The sequence below is a fragment of the Agrilus planipennis genome, unplaced genomic scaffold (assembly GCF_000699045.2).
Source record: "Agrilus planipennis isolate EAB-ADULT unplaced genomic scaffold, Apla_2.0 scaffold190, whole genome shotgun sequence".
NCBI classification, from domain to species: domain Eukaryota; kingdom Metazoa; phylum Arthropoda; class Insecta; order Coleoptera; family Buprestidae; genus Agrilus; species Agrilus planipennis.
Window position 1 is genome coordinate 493,180 of NW_020442444.1, and position 19,668 is coordinate 512,847.

General features: G+C 36.6%; 1 protein-coding gene across 3 annotated transcripts in view; it reads right to left on the minus strand.

Annotated features, from left to right (window-relative positions):
* The window catches only part of LOC108738328 (heterogeneous nuclear ribonucleoprotein C), a 339,083-nt gene that overhangs the window by 209,205 nt on the left and 110,210 nt on the right, over window positions 1-19,668 (minus strand). For all 3 annotated transcript variants that reach the window (XM_025980376.1, XM_025980377.1, XM_025980378.1), the window contains one exon: window positions 14,644-14,751. In XM_025980376.1, the coding sequence (XP_025836161.1) occupies window positions 14,644-14,751 (108 nt within the window). The remainder of the gene's footprint in view (window positions 1-14,643; window positions 14,752-19,668) is intronic.

Consider the following 19,668-nt stretch of genomic DNA (forward strand, 5'->3'; position numbering starts at 1 on the left):
ATACTTTAATTTAATTAGAATAATTTAGTTAATTAAAATTAGAACTTTTTCGTATTAATTGTATTGTTTTGTTTGTACTAGGTCACAATAAATATTATTTCTAATGAATTTATTGCTTTTTAACAAATTTTAAAATACGCCAATAATTTGTTAATAATTTCTGCGATAAAGATACCGCACGGCAATGTAAAATCATACACGGGTATCGCACACCTGCCTCATTTTCACCTGACTTCCGATATTGACTCATAAGCGCCTGTGTGTGAAAGAGAGATGGTATCCCACTCCGCAGCAGCGGAGCTATTCGCACACTTGCGCTCACAAATTTAACATAGCGTACGCGTTCCAGTATCTGTAGTCTAGTTCAATGTCTTCATCACAATTGTAGTGCCTATAACCCCATTTTTAGTCTACATAGTTACCCCTACCACACTTCGCACCCCTCACCCCTCTCAAACTGCAGGTCAGCTCATGTACACAATTACCTATCGTTTATAAAACTTTTTGTTGGAAAAAGTCGAAATTTTCTAGAAAGATAATAAATTTTCCCTTTAATGTTAATAATTATCTTTTTCCACAAAGGTTTTTGAATAAATAATTTAAAAAAAATATTCATATTCAAATCCATTAAACGTAATGCCTCAAGAACATTAATTTAAAAATATTTCTTTCATGAGAGACAGTTTTTAGTGCGATCGAAATTGATTTTTCACAGCATAATACAATTACGTACCGTAAAAAAGCTGAAACGTAATAAAACATTCATTCGGTTAATAAAAATATCGACGAAAAGTGGTTTTGCTCTCCATTAATTTCCTAAATTACAAATCGTAAAAGGTAGGTGCCGTCGAGGGAAATCTGCTGAACAACACAAGAAACTTTCCGAGATAGATTAGAGTAGCAGATTGGGGTTTCACAATAGCATTTTCGTGACTTTACTTTAAACAGTTCGTGGTGGTCAACGCAGACAGATAATACTAAAAGTAAAAAATAAACTAACTCGAAACAGAAATAGTTTAGAAATGAATCAGAAATAAGTTGCGTCAATAACGGTAGAGGTAATTTAGAATGACATGGACACATGATTAAAATCAATAGAATAACAGTCCAGTCAATAAAATCCTACAAACGGTGCAGAAAACTTCATCTATAGTACAATGCTATACTTCGTTTAATTTCTCTAGCGATGTGACCCTTAGTTTGACCGGCGCAAAGTAGAAAAGAATAGCACTAGGCCAGAAAAGAAAGGAGACAACACTCGGCCAAACTCTTAACCGATGAGGAGCGTATAATCCGTACAGTATCCACTAAAATTGCATTGCTCAAATGTGCTGCTATTGGTACCAATTACTACTGAAAATTTTAACAAGATGTATATTTATATTTGAAGACATATTAAAGGCTTTAACACTTGTTATCGACTCGCACTACTATTCATGATTGAACAAAATTTTTAGCAAGTACTGTATGAAAAAAGTATGTTTAATGAACAAGTAGAGTCGAGAGTATAATGAGAGTATAATGAGCTTTTTTCTCCCTACCTACGATTTTGCCAGGGCGCATCCAAAACATTGGAAGGGGCACATCGCTAAAGAAAGTAAACGAAGTATACATTGAATGGAATTCAATATGTTCAACAAGGTCAATTTATATTGATGGATATCTTTTTCTGAACTGAATTCACCATATATGATAGGTACGTTGCCAAAATCGAACAAAGGAGTTAATGGTGGTCAATATTCTGTCGAAATCGCCATCTTGGATCTCATCAACGCGTCACAGGCAGCTTCGGCAGAAACAGACCAACTCTACTTACTGCCTTAACACAGCGTTTTGTAAGATCCTATAAACGGCGCGGTAAACGCCATCTGTAGTATTCAAATAGTGATGGACGTGAAGTCCGTTGACCTATGGTCCAGTGTAAAACCCGAATGTAGGTCAGAAGATCTTCATCAGTCTCTTTTTAGAAATACTGAGAATATCTGATCCATCTAGTTGGAGAGACCTAGGTATATGGCACATTTGTATTTAAAAGAAACTTCCCAAATTAAATAAACATAAAAATTGCAATTCCTAACAGTATAATGTGTATCGCACTGAAATAAAATATTTTTTTTAAGAATGGACTTTTTTGGAACCATATCTACTGTTCGCAGTACTTTTGGTGACACACATATATATTCTGAATTATTAAGTATTTTTGTTATTCCTCGCTTTTAGCAGATAGCATTCAGTACTTCCCTTGATGCACGAGCCTTTGGATTTTGCTATAACTTCTGGGATAGTAACTGAGGAACTAGAACTAGACTACTTAAATAAAAAATGCTGTTATTTCTTTGTTTTACGTCACTTAATGTGCATATACAATTGAGCATGAACACGTTTGAGGCAAGGCCAAAAATTCGCACACAAGCAACGACGTGTGAGCAGGGGCCTTATCATGGTGTAAAAGCCAATTTTTGTTCTTCCACAAATCCGGGCGTGTCTGGAGGATTTCTTCGCGCAAATTGCGCATAATACTTGTAGGTAATATCCTTATTGACCGTTCTACCCTATGCAAAACCTTCACATTCGACCTAACGGTCAGCTTTTTTCATCTTGGCTTGTGCGGCGGCTTCCATTGAAATAATTGAGCTTTGGTTTCCACGTCATAACCATAAACCCATGATTCGTCACCAGTTATGACCCTCTGGAGCATATTTGGGTCGTCACGAACAGAGTGCAACAGCTCCTTAGCAATGTTAATGCGATGCCATTTTTGGTCGAAATTTTGGTACAAATTTCGCGGTCACTTGTCTCATGTCCAAATTATTGGTTAAAATCAAATAGCAGGAGTCAATCGATAATGTTTAGGTCCTCAGCAACTTCTTTTCTAACGGTGATTCGACGATTGGCCAATACTATTTTCTTCACTTCATCAACGTTTTAGTCTGTGGTTGACGTGCTCCGGCGTCCGGCACGTTCTTCGTCATCTTCTCGGCCCTCTGAGAACATTTTGTACCACCGATAAACATTGTTTCGGTCCAAGGTAGCTTCACCATATGCCCCAGTCACCATTCGGAATGCGTCCGCGCAATTAATTTTTTCACACAAAATTTGATACAGATTCTTTGATCCATTTTTTGGAATAGACAAAGTCGAAAACGAGCCAAAAGCCAAGTAAAACAGCTGTCAATAATTAAATGAGTATTCAACATGGCTGAACTTATCGGTATAAGTGAGTGATATGAGTACCAACGTAACGTCACAAAAAAATCGAAAAACGAAATATACGTAACCCGCGGAAATTCAAAATTTACGATACTTTTTGAACAGACCCCATATACTTTATGTATGTTGTCTAATAAACGTACTGCAATCATAACGAGTCTTATTAATGGAAGGATTGGATTCAACCAATTATAAACTCCAAAAAAGCTGAATCCTTTAGTATTTTAATTTTTTAAATTCAATTTGCCGACATAAAGTTTTCACAACGTTTATTTTAACATTAAGATAATAGGTCGGAGTTTTAAGTTTAATATCTTCATCCCGATAAAGAAAGCACGCCCTTATCCAGAAACCATTAAGACTCTATTTTTGTCTTAATTGTATTCCATTGTTCAGTATTTTTCGGAAGACATTAGTGATAATCCGGGCATTTTAGATAGGTAATTACATAAAGCAAATAAAAGAATGCTTTCGACAAAGACCAATTCCGATCAAGTTATTTCAATCATCTTTTTATCAAGCGAAGAACACGTCTACCAACGGCATTAACGGCATTAAGATTCATATTCCAAACGGTAGCGTGCATAATCTCAATTAGTCGTTTTATTCTGTGGATGTATTCGGGAGCGCCGCTATTCTCTTTTTCTGTTAGCGAGCCGTTTTGTCTTTTCGTTAGGTATTTCTTGGCTAAATTCAGTGTCGTGACTGTTCTACCGCATAATGGCTAAATGAAGGAGGAGTCCTAGATGACAATCGAAAAAAGTACCCATTATATAGGTGTATACATACGTTGGTAATGCGGCAATGTTTTGTCTGCTGTTGACGAGTTGACGCGTACAACCCTTTGTTCACTAATACACGACACTATTAATTAAGGGTCCATTTCGGTCCTGATATACGAAGTGCATATTCGGTGTGCAGAAAATATGTTCATTTTGCATTGAAGAAAAAATTACTTACTCTTAAATGAACGAGAGGTTGCGTCTACGCCATTGAGTTATTATGTGCAAAGTAAGTACAGGTCGGACGAAAGAAGCTGGCGAGCGGTCGCGCAGGTACTTGCCCATTTATGACCTATTTGGATAAGTCACTTGGAACCGATACACAAATAAGCTTTCAGTAGGCGTAAATTATAGTATTAATNTGAACGAGAGGTTGCGTCTACGCCATTGAGTTATTATGTGCAAAGTAAGTACAGGTCGGACGAAAGAAGCTGGCGAGCGGTCGCGCAGGTACTTGCCCATTTATGACCTATTTGGAGAAGTCACTTGGAACCGATACACAAATAAGCTTTCAGTAGGCGTAAATTACAGTATTAATACAGATAGGACGGTAGCGTACTAGAAAATAATGATGAAATAATGATGAAACATTACTTACCAAAAAGAAAAAATAAACCTATTGCTTTTGTTTTATAGTTAGTTTTCACATTCACTGTCATCATGGGAATCTCTATCACTGTCAACAACATCCACAATTAGTTCTTCTGTTTGTCTGTCTATTACTTGCTCACTGATCCCTATTTTTAAATCTTTAATCTACGCCCCTGATAGGAATACTGAAGAAAGAGGGCTGCAATCGTTATACCTAAAACTGCCTACTTTTGCCACCGCGCATCCACGCCATTTTAAAATTTCCGCCAACTTTCAGCGTCAGGCCTGTACTTTGAAACACTTTGTCTAAACCTCAAGAAAATTAGTCCAGTCGATAGGGACCCCTACAAAAGGGTGGTGCAGTAATAATTTTTGAAATATGTTGTTAGAATCTGGGCCTTGATAAAAATCCACGTTTTCGACATTGTGGAAGATCTTTCGAGCCGCCATCTTAATTAAAAGGATTAAATACTTCTTCATAGTTAGTCCAGAATGGGTGCCCCAAAATGTCTAGCAAAAGTAATAGAGACAAAATTCCTCACATTTTTGGTATAAACACATTTTTGGAAGGATGATATGTAACGAGTTATCACGGTGGAAAGGTGAATATTTTTCCCAAAAAAATAATAGAATACTCGTTTTTGTGATTTTTATTATTTCTATTCTCTACTCTTTATACAGCGTGTTTCTGAAATAAATGGGAAGCTTTGGAGAGTGTTAACTGGATGTAATAAAGAATCGCATGGTGAATAAAGCAGCGTGGTTAAGAGGCAAAAATATTTGTGATAAAACTGAAAAAGCAGCTACATCGATGGAGAATGTAAACAGTGCCGGTTATGGAACGACTAATAAAGTAAATATCAGCAGTTTACTACTACTTACACGCATGCCATTAATTGCCAGCTGATTGAATCAGGAAGTTCAGAAACACCCGGTATTGTACTTGTGTTTTAATGAGTTAGAACTTACAACTTTAAATTCATTATACTTGTATACGATAATGATCAAATTCGATCTCTATAACCGATAAATTCTATCAATAAATAATTAATGTAGATAACATTTCAATGCATAATCATTATGAACAGTTTATGAAGTAAATGCATCCATATAATATACATTAAATATGCAACTGCTAGTTTAATTAACAAAATATGCAATTTCCATTCGACGTTGATGCAGCTTCTATTGTGTATCTAATAAAAAATTGAAACGAAAATAAGGCTAAATCTACACTCAGGGTCGATTCTCCCGCTGTAATATGTTGCGAACGTGCCGATCGCCAGATTTCGTTATCGGTGGTGGTAGCCTTTGATTAAGGGCATCCTCAGTCAATAAACTGGTTTATGGTTTACTGTTTACTGTTTACTGTAAACTTTATAGATACATATCACCGAACCCAAACAACGGACTGTCGTTTTATCCGGATTCAAAAATTTTGTTATAGGGAAAATTTAGAAAATACCACAAATGGCGCAGTAAACGCCATCTGTAGTACGATGCTACATTTTAGGATTACGTATGCTCCAACAAGGTCCATTTAAATATATGGATATCATCCACTTGCGGAAATGAATCCCGGCGTAGCTAACCACTACGTGATAGGCACGTTACCATAATCGAATAAAATAATTTGAAGTGGTCTGTATTCTGTCGAAACTGCCAGACACGGATCGCGATTTCGATCTTTTTGGATCTCATCAGCGCGTCACAGACAGCTACGACAAAACGCAGACCAACTTTTATCCGCTGTCTTAACAGCGCGTTTTTGAAAATACCACAAATGGCGCGGTAAATGCCATCTGTAGTACAATGCTACATTTTAGGATTACGTATGCTCCAACAAGGTCCATTTAAATATATGGATAATATCTACTTGCGGAAATGAATCCCGGCGTAGCTAACCAGTACGTGATAGGCACGTTACCATATTTCGAAGTGGTCTGTATTCTGTCGAAACTGTCAGCCGCGGATCGCGATTTCGATCTTTTTGGATCTCAGCAAGTAGATATCCATATATTTAAATGAACCTTGTTGGAGCATACGTAATCCTAAAATGTAGCATCGCACTACAGATGGCGTTTACCGCGCCATTTGTGGTATTTTCTAAAACGCGCTGTTAAGACAGCAGGTAAAAGTTGGTCTGTGTTCTGTCGAAGCTTTCTGCCAAGCGCTGATGAGATCTAAAAAGATCGAAATCGCGATCCGCGTCTGGCAGTTTCGACAGAAATACAGACCACTTCGAATTATTTTAAGGAGAAAATTTATATTGTTAAAATCATCATAGTCGCTATAAAAGGTATTATTTAAATATTACAAACGAATGTCATTACTAGGATTAACATAAAAGCCCAAACAAAAGTATAAAATTATGAAGTTGTCTGCAAACCGATGTTATAGAATACGAAATCGTTATGTGTGGCATTCACTATACATGTATGTATAATATTGATATTGTCGTGTGTAGACGGCCTAAAGGTAGTTGCCAAGATTGCGGCAGCATAATAAGGTCAGAATTCTCTAGAACTTACGTTCTGGAATGGATTCTTTCTAGAACAAATCCAGCTCATATAAACTGCTGCCTCGAGATTAGGACAGTACAGTGATCGAAGACGGATTAGAAGACCGAGGAAGCGAGCGATTATCATGCTGGTGTTATTTGAAGAATAATTAGAAAAATAAATTAGTTATTAGAGTAAAAGATGTTTGATTACTCAAAGATAAGAAAGACTAATTAACATAAACCCTTATCAACAGGAATTAACGACAAAATCTAATGACATGAATACCAAAATGAAACGCTGTGACCCAAAATTTCACACATTCACCTCTGTTAGATACCAATATCTTTGTTTTACTTCTTATTTACTTTTATTCTTTGCACTTCTTACTACTAAACAGCTAACTCATTAAAAGTAAATGACAAAATCAGTTGCCTGAAAGCCAAAACAAGAATTAATTATCTTCATCTGATTATTTTATTGCGTAAATACAAGAAACCTAATATATTAAATTCGTTGACATGATGCTATTTTGGAGACAGCGGACTTGAGTTTTTCAGCTGGGAATAACCTGTTTCATGTGAAATATGGGAGCGGTTAAATTCTCGTTTTCTCTTGATTAAAACGAACAAAAGGGCCCTATCACGAAAACAGCTATCACGATTTTTTTATTGTTCTAATTAGGGTGGAGTTACCTTCCGCCGGTTCAGAATAATTTACTTCCATTATAATTCATTGTGAAAGGATGACTAGGAAGAATCCTGTTACAATACTAGCTTGAGATTGCGCTAAAATGTTCGTAATGAATGTTGAACTATAATTTAAAAAATGAATAAGACCTTGACAACAAAAGCAATTAATTTTAATAATTACAAGGCAAAAAAAATTACAGACCAAATCAATTCTTTTGGTTTCTAGTCGTGCGTGCGCGTTGCTTACTTACATTCCTTACACCACACGTGTTAACTCTACGCTCTTGTTCGGAAACCTGCACCATTCCCTTCTAAACAGGTCAGTGTGCTGGATTCAACTTAGTTAAATGATTGGCGACCCCACATAGTGAGTGTTATTTTGAAAACAATTATTGCAGAGCCGGGCAAACTTTAACTTCGCAGGAGCCGCTACATGAGGTTAGTTTGAGTCACTCCATACCCTTCAATGAGTACGAGAGAGTAAGCATCATCATAAGGTCATCAGTCCTAAGACTGGTTGGACACGTACCTCCACTCTTTCCTATACTGAGCTAAACTTGGCATTTCCCTAAAACTAGAACAGCCCACATCCTTAACTATTTGCGAAGAGTAATCTAATCTAGGTCTACCTCTACCCCTCCTAACTCCTGTTTCTGCCTCTAATATGTCTCTGACTAGACCTTCATGCCTGAGAAGGTTTCCTACCAACCTATCTCGCCTATTTTTTATTGACTTCCATAGAGTCCTCTGTTCTCCTATTCTTTCCAGTACCTCTTCATTTCTAACCTTTTCTACCCACGATATCCTCATCATCCGCCTATAACACCACATTTTGAACGCTTCTAACCTTTTCTTTTCCGCCGCTCCCACTGTCCATTTTTCACACCCGTACAACGCCGTGCTCCAAACATACACCTTTAACAACCTTTTTCGAATTTCTAAATTAACCATTCGCGAGCTTAGAAGTGACTTCTTTTTATTAAAGGCGACACGACCCTGCGCTATCCTCTGCTTTATATCCCTACTACTCCTTCCATCCTCACTTATCTGACTTCCTGGGTATCTAAAATCAGCCACTTCTTCTAATTTTTCGTCTCCTATCTTTATATTCGCTCTTTCCCTACTTTTTCTTCCCTTGCATATTAGTATTTTAGTTTTACTTTTATTTATTTTCATACAGTACTGATCTGTCAGTACCGCTTCCATTTTATTTAAAGCTATCTCTAGGTCCTCCTTGCTAGATGCTAGTACTGCTATATCATCTGCAAATCTAAGCATACTAATCTTTTGCCCTTGCACGTCTATCCCTACAGTTGTACTGTCTTTAATGATGTTGATGGCGTCTTCGATGTATAGATTAAAAAGTAAGAGAGTAAGCAGTAATGAATAATTTTGTTTTGTCTTTTTCTTCTCCCTTCCACTCCCATATCAAGCCCCTTCATCCCGTAGACGAGCGAAGTCACTCTCGCAACTTAAATAATACCTACGAAAATTTTCGTTACTACGTTTACAAAACTATTGGGTTTGGCTATGGAAGAGGGGACTCACCGACGAAATGGAAGGGATAAGAAAAGGAAAGAATCATCTCACTCGCACTCGCAGGATCAATGAGGAGCTACTTGGTTAACCTTGAGGAGCACTCGGGAGTCAAAAGAGCCGAGTTTGCCCGGCTCTGAATTATTGTAACGTATAAAGAAACTGTTCAGAAAATAATGATGATAAATGAGTAAATACAGAAATGAATTGAATAAAATCAGCGACTGATAAGGGCGTAGCGAATCATCGGGAACCTCTAACGCGTCAGTGGTTGAGTGGTATAGTTGGGACTTTCAAACTTAGCATAGTCCGCAATAAAACTGTTGCATTGACTTTCTTCTTTCAACTTGCTAAACAGACTAAAGCTGTTGCTAACAGAACACGTAACTCTTACTCACAACAGACGTTATAGGGATTCATAAACATAGAAGAGAGATGTAAGGTAGGAATTGCAGCAAGCACTAACAAAAACAAAGGAATATCATTATACCAATTAATGTGTAACAGAAGAAGAAGCAGACAAGGAAAATTTAATCATGCTGCCAGCATTGGACTTTAAAGGAAGTTTAACATTCTCAAGAATTTAGGAAAGCAACATACTTATTTAAAGATATAATTTCAATCAGGCTGTTATGAAGCCGACCCTGATCTTTTGCGAACCCAAGCAACTTCTAACAGCTGCACCGCTCACTATTATTCGGTTATCTCTTTTCATTTTGTCTGTACTCCTCACGAAGCATTTCCTTACTTAAGAAGGACGTGTTCAAAACGCAGCAAATGACCACAGTCCCAAGTGGAAACAAGAAATTTATTGTAAACTTTTCCAATTTTGATCGTCCCGACTATAGAATGCTTTCTTCCAACGCTGACGGCCCGGGTTCGATTCTTTACTACTGCAATTCCTTTTATTTGCTTAAGTAAAATAAACTGACACGATTTGTACTTCGACTACGGCCGGTACTAGTTTAATTTAATTTATATTTAACGATGTAGGCACTAAGTAGGTCATCCGGAACTCAATTTACCCATTTAAAAATTGAGGTTGCAATTTTGTCAGTTTTATTTCTTTAAACAAACATTGGAACAATATCATGAAAAATAAAATTATCGATCGGGGTTAACGGTCAACGGTTGCTAGGCCTCTTACTTTAGGTTACATGTAAATGCCAATAAACATGTAAGGGATAAATATTCGATGATTGAATAATGTCGAAGTGTTGCGTCCAATTCTCACATAACACTAAATTCCCGTAAAAAATATGGAATTTACAGAAAAAGATAACTTCGTTATTGAACCTGGAGATGTTTTTGGTTACGTATCATGAGGACTCTATTTTTTTCGAAAAGAAATCGTTCCTTCTCATGGTCAGTTTCATTCCTTTGTCGTCGGCATAGATGGGGACGCCCGGAAGTCTTTTGTCTGAAACTCGCGTCCCATTACCGTTACCATGTGGTCATATCCAAGAAAAGGAAAATTCCGAAAACTTTAACTGTTTAATTTCACATCGTTATAAATGCATTACATAATTTATTTTATTTTACGGAAGCCTACTTAGTCCTGACTTACCCACTAATCACAAACGGTGATACAAATCATAATACTAATAATATTTACTTATACCTAGGGTAATTAAAACAGTAAAGACAAGCAACTGCGTCTAGTATGTACATACTACGAAGATGTTTACATAATGTACGAGGTTTGTGAATTTTTAGCAAAAGTATACTTATGCTTATGTTGCTACATTTTCCTACACGTTTGCAGAACGATGCAGTTGAAAGTAGACACTCATCAACTACCATATCCATCCACGGAGCTAGCCAACAGTCATCCAAGTAACGCAATTTCTATCCCTGCCCGAGCTCCGACTTAATCTAAACATCTGCAACGCGCCGGCAGAACGCCGCGCCGGATAAGTTGGAATTTATGTTGACTTCCATGAGGCGTTAGTGTAGCTTCGAGGCGAAACGAACCGCTCCTTGCGCCACTCCCCCTTCTCTTTTCACCCCCCATCCCAAATAACACTCCCCCTGGCTGAAAAGCCGTGGGAGAACGCGAAAGCTCGTTCCCGATGATATTATTATCCCTTATCACGCACTCGGCGATCCTTTGCGCTCGTTTTCCCTGTGTTTGCCGATTGCCCTATCTTATACGTACTTAGCCTTCTCGATCTTTTCGACACATCAGTTGCAGTTACGCTAAAGTCAACGGTCGTGTTTGAAAAGCGAAAGACGAGACGCAATATCTTTCTCTAAGAATTCTCAATTTCAATTCTCAGAAGGAAAAGAAATAAATCTTCAATTTCAATTTCCTATAAACTAATCGCTTTAACCACGAGGGGTATCTTATATGCATATATTAGCTATCATTTTTATACTACCGGGTACTACAAATGGATCGAGTACAATTTTTACCGAGTAACCGAGCACCGAGTAGATATTGATCGGTTCTGTTTGCACTCAGTTCAATTTATACGAATGCGAATCTTACAAGTAGGGAGAAATCTCACAGGTAGGGAGAAAAAAGCTCATTATACTCTCGACTCTTGTTCATTAAACATACTTTTTCATACAGAACCTGCCAAAAGTTTTGTTCAATCATGAATAGTAGTGAGGGTCGAAAACATGCGTTAAAGCCTTTAATATGTCTTCGTATATAAGTAAACATCTCGTTGATATTTTTAGCAGTAAATGGTACCATCAACAACACATTTGAGCAATGCAATTGTAGTGGAAAAAATGGTCACTTTTTCCTTGCAGTACTGTACGGATTATACGCTCCTCGCCGGTTAATAGTTTGGCCGCGAGTTGTCTCCATCTTTTTCTGGCCTAGTGCTGTTCTTTTCTACTTTGCGCCGGCTAAACTGAAGGTCACATGAAAGTAAACGAAGTATAACATGAGTGTTTTTATGCCTGCCTGCGAACACTAAGTAGAGCGAGCGATTATACTCCGAAGGGAGTAATTTTTATGAACAAAAAAGAAACAGACAGAGTCTAGTACAGTGCTGGGAAAACTTCGTAGGGGCCGCTACCTGAGGTTAATTTGGGTCACTTCATACCCTTCAATGAGTACGAGAGGGTAAGCAGTAATGACCCATATTGCTTTCTCATTTTCTTTTCCCTTCCACTCCCATATCAAGTCCCTTCATCTCGTAGACGAGCGAAGCCTCTCTCGCAACTTAAATAACACCAACGAAAATTTTCTAATAATCGTCCCGCAGCACAAAGATAGCGTGTCGGACTACGTTCGCAATACTATTGGGTTTGGCTATGGAAAAGGGGACTCACCTACAAAATGGAAGGACAAGAAAAGGAAAAAATCATCTCACTCGCACTCACAGGAGTAATGAGAAGCTCCTTGGGTATACCTGAGGAGGACTCGGGAGTCAAAAAAGCCGTTTGGCCGACTCTGATTTAGTACTGTGATTCTCAACCAGCGATTCTTGAAGTGTACTGCCAAATTTTACGGATGCATACAGTAAAATAGCGGAGGAGACTTTTTTAAATGCATTTTGCTGCTTGGTCGTGCTTCGAGAAGAAATTCAAATAGTATAGTGGTATCTCTAGACAAAAATTTTCAGTCTCTCTCCAGTCTCTCAGAGTCTTTCAGCGTCTCTCACAGTCTTTCACGGTCTCTCAGTTATTGCCTACGTGTTTTTATGGATCTCTCACAGTTTCTGTATGAGAGACTAGAGCGATAAACTTGTTAATTCAGAGATTCGAGTCTCTCACAGAGAGACTGAATGAATAAAACTGAAAAATTGAGAGACTCGAGTCTTTCGTAGAAAGACTGAAATCTCTAAAATATGTTGAACTTAGAAAATTTTAACCATGTCTATCGAGACGCCACTTATTGAGAGATTCAAGTCTCTCGTTCAGAGATTGGACACAAAACGAGGATATCTCTATAAGCGACTCGAGTCTCTCGTTCAGAGACGCTAAACAGTTTTTTTTGACAGTCTCTAGACAGTCTCTCTCAGCGACACCAGAGAGACTCAACGAGAGATGGAGACTCAAGTCTCGCTTTCAGAATTTATTTATATTTATTATACAGAATTATTCGCTTTCGCACGTGCAATGCCAGTATAGCAGTGGTTTAACTATGTTGTTTTAATTTATATAATTGTTAGTGTGTCGCCAAATTTATAGATAAAAACACAATCTACACGAATAGACATATTCTATATATACACAATCGTTCTTTTTAAAAAATAATGTACGAGAAGTGGTCCCCGTTTTGTAGCACACATTCTTGCAGCCTCGTTGCAAAGCTACTCATAACATTGCGCTTTATTTCTAGTTATACTGTGAGCACTTCACCTCGACTCCTTTCTTATAATGTCTATATAGTCCTTGGGGAGTTATTTTGAAACATTTTTGTTTTTAGGTATCTACTTCCAAAGGGAAAAGTCGCATACAAACCAGTGCAAGTTCGAAACGTTCGTCTTACACGGGCGAAACTTCCCACTTTTGATAATACGCTTTAACGTCAAATGGAGATTGTTCATCCTACCAAATATCTGTGATAACTAACTTTTGGTCCATGGAATTTTGAAGTTCAAAATTGATATCGGCACCTGCCAAATCACCACTTATCGTACCTTTAGCAAGGACCTACGAAATTCTATGAATTACGACAAAACAGCCCCCAAAACAATATGTGTAAAACTGAAAACTAGAAGATATTGTGGTGTGCTAATAAATCCACATAATCTAAAATTCTTAGAAAACGATTCGGAAAACTTCACTTATTAGATCAACCCGAAGCTAAAGAAACTATGGATTCTATTTCGTTCTCTTATTACAATGTGTAAAAGATAAGAAACAAAATGGGGTTATAAATAAAATAATTAATGGTGATTTTACATCAATAAAATTATTTGCAATCCTATTTTGGCTCTGATCTTGCAAAAGTAGTTTTTTTGAAGAAAGTATTCTAAAATACGTATTTTGCATTTAGCATTTAAAATACAAAAAGGAAATCTATTTCGTATTTTACATTTGAAATCAAAAAAGTATTTGCATTGCACACAGCTTAATACCTATATGAAACTGGCAAGTCCATTGACTATTCCTTGAATTAAGCAATATTCAATTATACCTCGTATTACTACGATTTTTATAGTGCGCTTACAAAAAAATTTATCATCAAAATGTATTAATTAATCAAATAGTGTTGATACCTCCATCACAAATTGTAGAGGTTATTAAACGCTACTGTAGACATTTCTTACAAAAGTTACCTACATTGTCATTCCTTTCTTATAAATAGTATAATAAAACACAATTTATAAGATTTTTCGTCAAGTATGCAATATGTTCAATACTCACCCAAAATCTGACTGAGTACGGTCCTGCCGTCTTCACCTAAACAAGCACTTCTTGCATCAAAGGGGTTTGTGAATTGCACGAATGCGTAACCTTTGTGCATAGATATACCTGAAAAAGAACATGAACTGTTAATACGGTTGTTTAATAAAATATTAAAAAATAATTTTAAAGTAAAAGGTGCACGCGAAGTTTATTTAGAAATTACAGTGTAATAAAATACTTTCTAGTGTGTAACAACTTATACGCTGTAATTAACTGCGCCTGATGCTTTCTAGAAGTGGAGATTTCTCTAGAGATCTTGAGAAAGCACCGGTCATTTCTTACAACGTATATAAGCAATAAAAACTTCATTATGGCTAGTTTACTTGCACACAATGGCAAGTAAAATTAACTTGTGGTATAGTAAGTTAAGAATTTTAAAGCAACTAATCTTGTTACAAAGTTGGTACCTACTATAAAAAAAAAATCATTTTGTTGAATTTCCATAAAGAAATGCTTCTTGTGCTATCGAACAATGAAAATCATTTACTAATCTATAAAGGAAGAAATAATTTCTTTTAATACTCTTTCTTAGGCAATTATAGTCATTTAAGTTAGAAAATGCTTCATGAGGATTGCAGTACAGACAAGGTGAAAAGACAACAGTAAGTGGTGCAGTGGTTAGAGGTTGCTTAGGTACGCGAAAAATCAGGACCGACGTTATAACTGCCTAGTTGGAATCATATCTTTAAAGAAGCATCTTTACTTTCCTGAATTTCTGAAAATGTTGAACTTTCTTCAAAGTCCGATGCTGACAACATGCATTTCTGTTACACATCTGTTGGTAAATATACTTAAAAATGTAGGGATGAATTACAAAGATAGAAGAGTGATACTTAGTTTGTATAAAGAGCAACAGGCAGTTATAGAGCTGGGGATGCAATGTAGAGAAGTAAATATTAGGAAGGGAGTCAGGCAGGGATGCACACTGTCACCGCTACTTTTTAATCTATACATCGAAGACGCCATCAACATCATTAAAGACAGTACAACTGTAGGGATAGATGTGCAAGGGCAAAAGATTAGTATGCTTAGATTTGCAGATGATATAGCAGTATTAGCATCTAGCAAGGAGGACCTAGAGATAGCTTTAAATAAAATGGAAGCGGTACTGACAGATCAGTACTGTATGAAAATAAATAAAAGTAAAACTAAAATACTGATATGCAAGGGAAGAAAAAGTAGGGAAAGAGCGAATATAAAGATAGGAGACGAAAAATTAGAAGAAGTGGCTGATTTTAGATACCTAGGAAGTCAGATAAGTGAGGATGGAAGGAGTAGTAGGGATATAAAGCAGAGGATAGCGCAGGGTCGTGTCGCCTTTAATAAAAAGAAGTCACTTCTATGCTCGCGAACGGTTAATTTAGAAATTCGAAAAAGGTTGTTAAAGGTGTATGTTTGGAGCACGGCGTTGTACGGGTGCGAAACATGGACAGTGGGAGCGGCGGAAAAGAAAAGGTTAGAAGCGTTCGAAATGTGGTGTTATAGGCGGATGATGAGGATATCGTGGGTAGAAAAGGTTAGAAATGAAGAGGTATTGGAAAGAATAGGAGAACAGAGGACTCTATGGAAGTCAATAAAAAATAGGCGAGATAGGTTGGTAGGACACCTTCTCAGGCATGAAGGTCTAGTCAGAGACATATTAGAGGCAGAAACAGGAGTTAGGAGGGGTAGAGGTAGACCTAGATTAGATTACTCTTCGCAAATATTTAAGGATGTGGGCTGTTCTAGTTTTAGGGAAATGCGAAGTTTAGCTCAGGATAGGAAAGAGTGGAGGTACGTGTCCAACCAGTGTTCGGACTGATGACCTTATGATGATGATCTGTTGGTGTAATGTTATTCTTTTTTTTTTTGAAGTGAAACTTCTTTACGCAAGGTATGGTAAGTTCGTTTCATGCGAGTTACTATGTAAGGAAATCGTGCAACGAATGTCCCGCCTCTACTCGGCCACGTAGTCGAGTTCGTGGTGGGGATCGCTTGAGTCGTGAGCGCGCTTCAATGCAACGTTCGTTACAGGCAACTCCGGCATGTATATGTAGTGTAAAATTTAAACTCATAGTGTACAAATGATACTATTAAACCAATTCCTTAACCCCTATCCCGGAATGTTTGTGTGTTTGAGAAGTTTCGCTTCAATAGCGTGTTGTATAATTAGACGTTGTATTTTTGTCGCTGCTGTCACACCCTCGCCGGGTATCAAACCCATGATCTCGTAACTCGTAAAATGGTCCCTAAAGTCAAAGATCCCTGGTTCGATTCCCGGCGAGAGTGTGACAGCAGTAACAAAAAATTTTTCTTATTAATTTAAGGTAAGTTATTGGGATCCGTCAAATGGGAGGAGCCTAAAAACATGGCGCCGATTAGGGAAAATTTATCGTAGTTCCTATAGTGTACCGTGCAATTTCCAAGCTTTTAAATTACGATAAAATGATGAGTATTGACACAATATGTGATTGGGCTGACACAAAGCCTCGGAAAGGAAATTTCGTTGAAGGTGNAAAGACTAAAGTAGACCGATCTAACATTACTTATAGTGGTAACTTGTTTTTAGTAACTTTAATTTAAGGCAGTTGCCTTCAAAGTTGATTTATATTAATTTCTTCGATTGTAACATAAACAATTAAAAAAATTTTTATTAATTTTTAGTTTTTTACACCTACTTTCTATTGACTATTCAAAAAACAGGGCGCAAATATTATTTCAGTCAATTATATCGATTTGTGTAATTTCGTTACATGTTTAGGCTCATTACAACCTGACTTCCACACTTCGGAAATCAATTAATTTTGCACGTGTTTGCTATTAGACAGAAGGAGATACAATCTCATAAGTCATTTGATAAACTAGAACTCTTAAAATTAATTTTGAATTGATCAACAGACGATAGCGTACACTTAACAGGTGGAAGCATAAGCAGTGTACTTAAAGATATTGTTTTGCCGTGATGTGTTCACGAGTATTTGTGCGTATTACAAAGTCAACAGACGCCATTTTAGTGTGTATTGTATATAGATTTCAAACTATCACAAAATTTGTACAGAATGTTGTCTATTTTTTATCTTAACAGTGCTCGAAAAAAAACCTAATGATACTCATAACCACGTGAAGCATATACATTCAAGGAAAAAAGAAACTGCATCTTCTTTACTAATGGAGGAAGTAGTTGGTTTTGAAAATAAATTGTTTCTTTTGGTAGATTGTATTGACATGGATACATTATTACATTTTAAAACCTTAAGAAAGCGGGATGGGAACTTCAAAACCGTGCTTCTATTGACACTGATAGTTACTTCACAAGAACAATCAAAACAATGAAGAATGGTTTTGATAAACGATTTGATCAGTTCAAACTAAATAAGCCTACCTTGGCTTTCATTGCGAATCCTCTCAGAGCAAACAACAAGGAACTAAATTTTACTCCTTTTCATGTAAATTTAAAATCCAATTACTAGATTTAAAGATCAATGATTTCGAAATATTCTAGTGTAAGTATAGTGGCTTAGAAGAGCTGGAAAAGCAAAAATGTTTTGCGAGATCGCAGCATAAGTGGACAGCTATAAAAGTGATGACTAAACCTAATTTTCGTTACCTGGAATAATTTTCCGGAATGCTATAAGCAAATAAAAAGATGGCTTTTGGTGTGCGGACGCTCTTTGGGTCAACACTTTCGTACGAGCAAGCTTTCTCTTCTTTGCACTTAATAAAGAGTAATCTAAGAATCCAAATAACTAATCATAATTTACAGTAAAGTCTTAAACTAAAAACTACTTGTTGTATGCCAGACTTACCAAAACTTTCTAGAAAAATGCAGTCACTGTTTGCATTGATTTTTTAATATAACTTCAGTCTTCAGTCAATTAATAAAGTCGTATTTTATTTAATTACCACTTCTTTATCTGATATAAATTTGAGATGATATGTAAAAGCCGAATTAACATTTAGTAGCTCTTTGAAATTCACGAAACAATATTTTAGTGCGAATGCCTCTTCCAGCTTAAAAGTTTGCCTACCCATGCTCTAGGCCGGGGATGAGCAACACGCGGCCCGCGGGCCGCTTGCGGCCCGTTAAACATGTTTATGCCGCCCGCCAAGCATTTCTAAAATTGAATTAATTATATTAAACGAAAATGTTTTCCTCACCATTTAATATCGATGTGGATACAATTCTCGAAGACTTTCAAATGAAAATGATTGATATGCAGAATAATACCGACTTAAAAAATGTATTTTTCTCAGTAAGCATCAAAATTTTTTATAAATCGTATGTGAATCCCCGACAAATTTCCGCTTTTGATGAAAAATGCAATGCAAGTGTGTTCGGAAGTACGTATGTTTGCAAACAATTATTTTCAACCATAAAATTAATCAAAAATGACCACTGATGAAGACTGAGTGATGCACGATTAGAAAGCTGCGTACGTTTAGGTACCTCATCAATTCCGGTTGATATTGATCAGCTTGCATTGAACTAAACAGTGCCAAATTTCTCATTAAAATTTCAAGACAATTCGTTTTATTGTTCTTTTATTGTTTGTTTTTATTTTGCATTAAAATTAGTATATTTAATCTTTACTTTTTGTTTAATTTTATATTTTTTTATTCTAATGTTTACTATAAATAAAAGTTTTGTAGATTATTAATAAGTATTACTTTATGTGCGGTCCGCCAAAAAATTTTAAAATTTAAATAGGTCCGTTGATTAAGAAGGTTGCTCACCCCTGCTCTAGGCCATGTCGCTCAAGGGGAGGCAGAGAGGTGCAGCTAATAAACATTGGTAGTGATTTTAGGTTACTCTTAAATGCAGTGTCATGCGCTGTTTTTGCGAATATTTTGTGACAGATTTTTCATTCATCAACAAAATAATTCCAAATAGGACTTCTTTCTGACTTACAACACTGTACAAACACTATACAAAATAAATAAACCCTATACTGTGTTAATATTTTCGAAATGAAATTATTAGGAATTATTAAATTATTAATTATT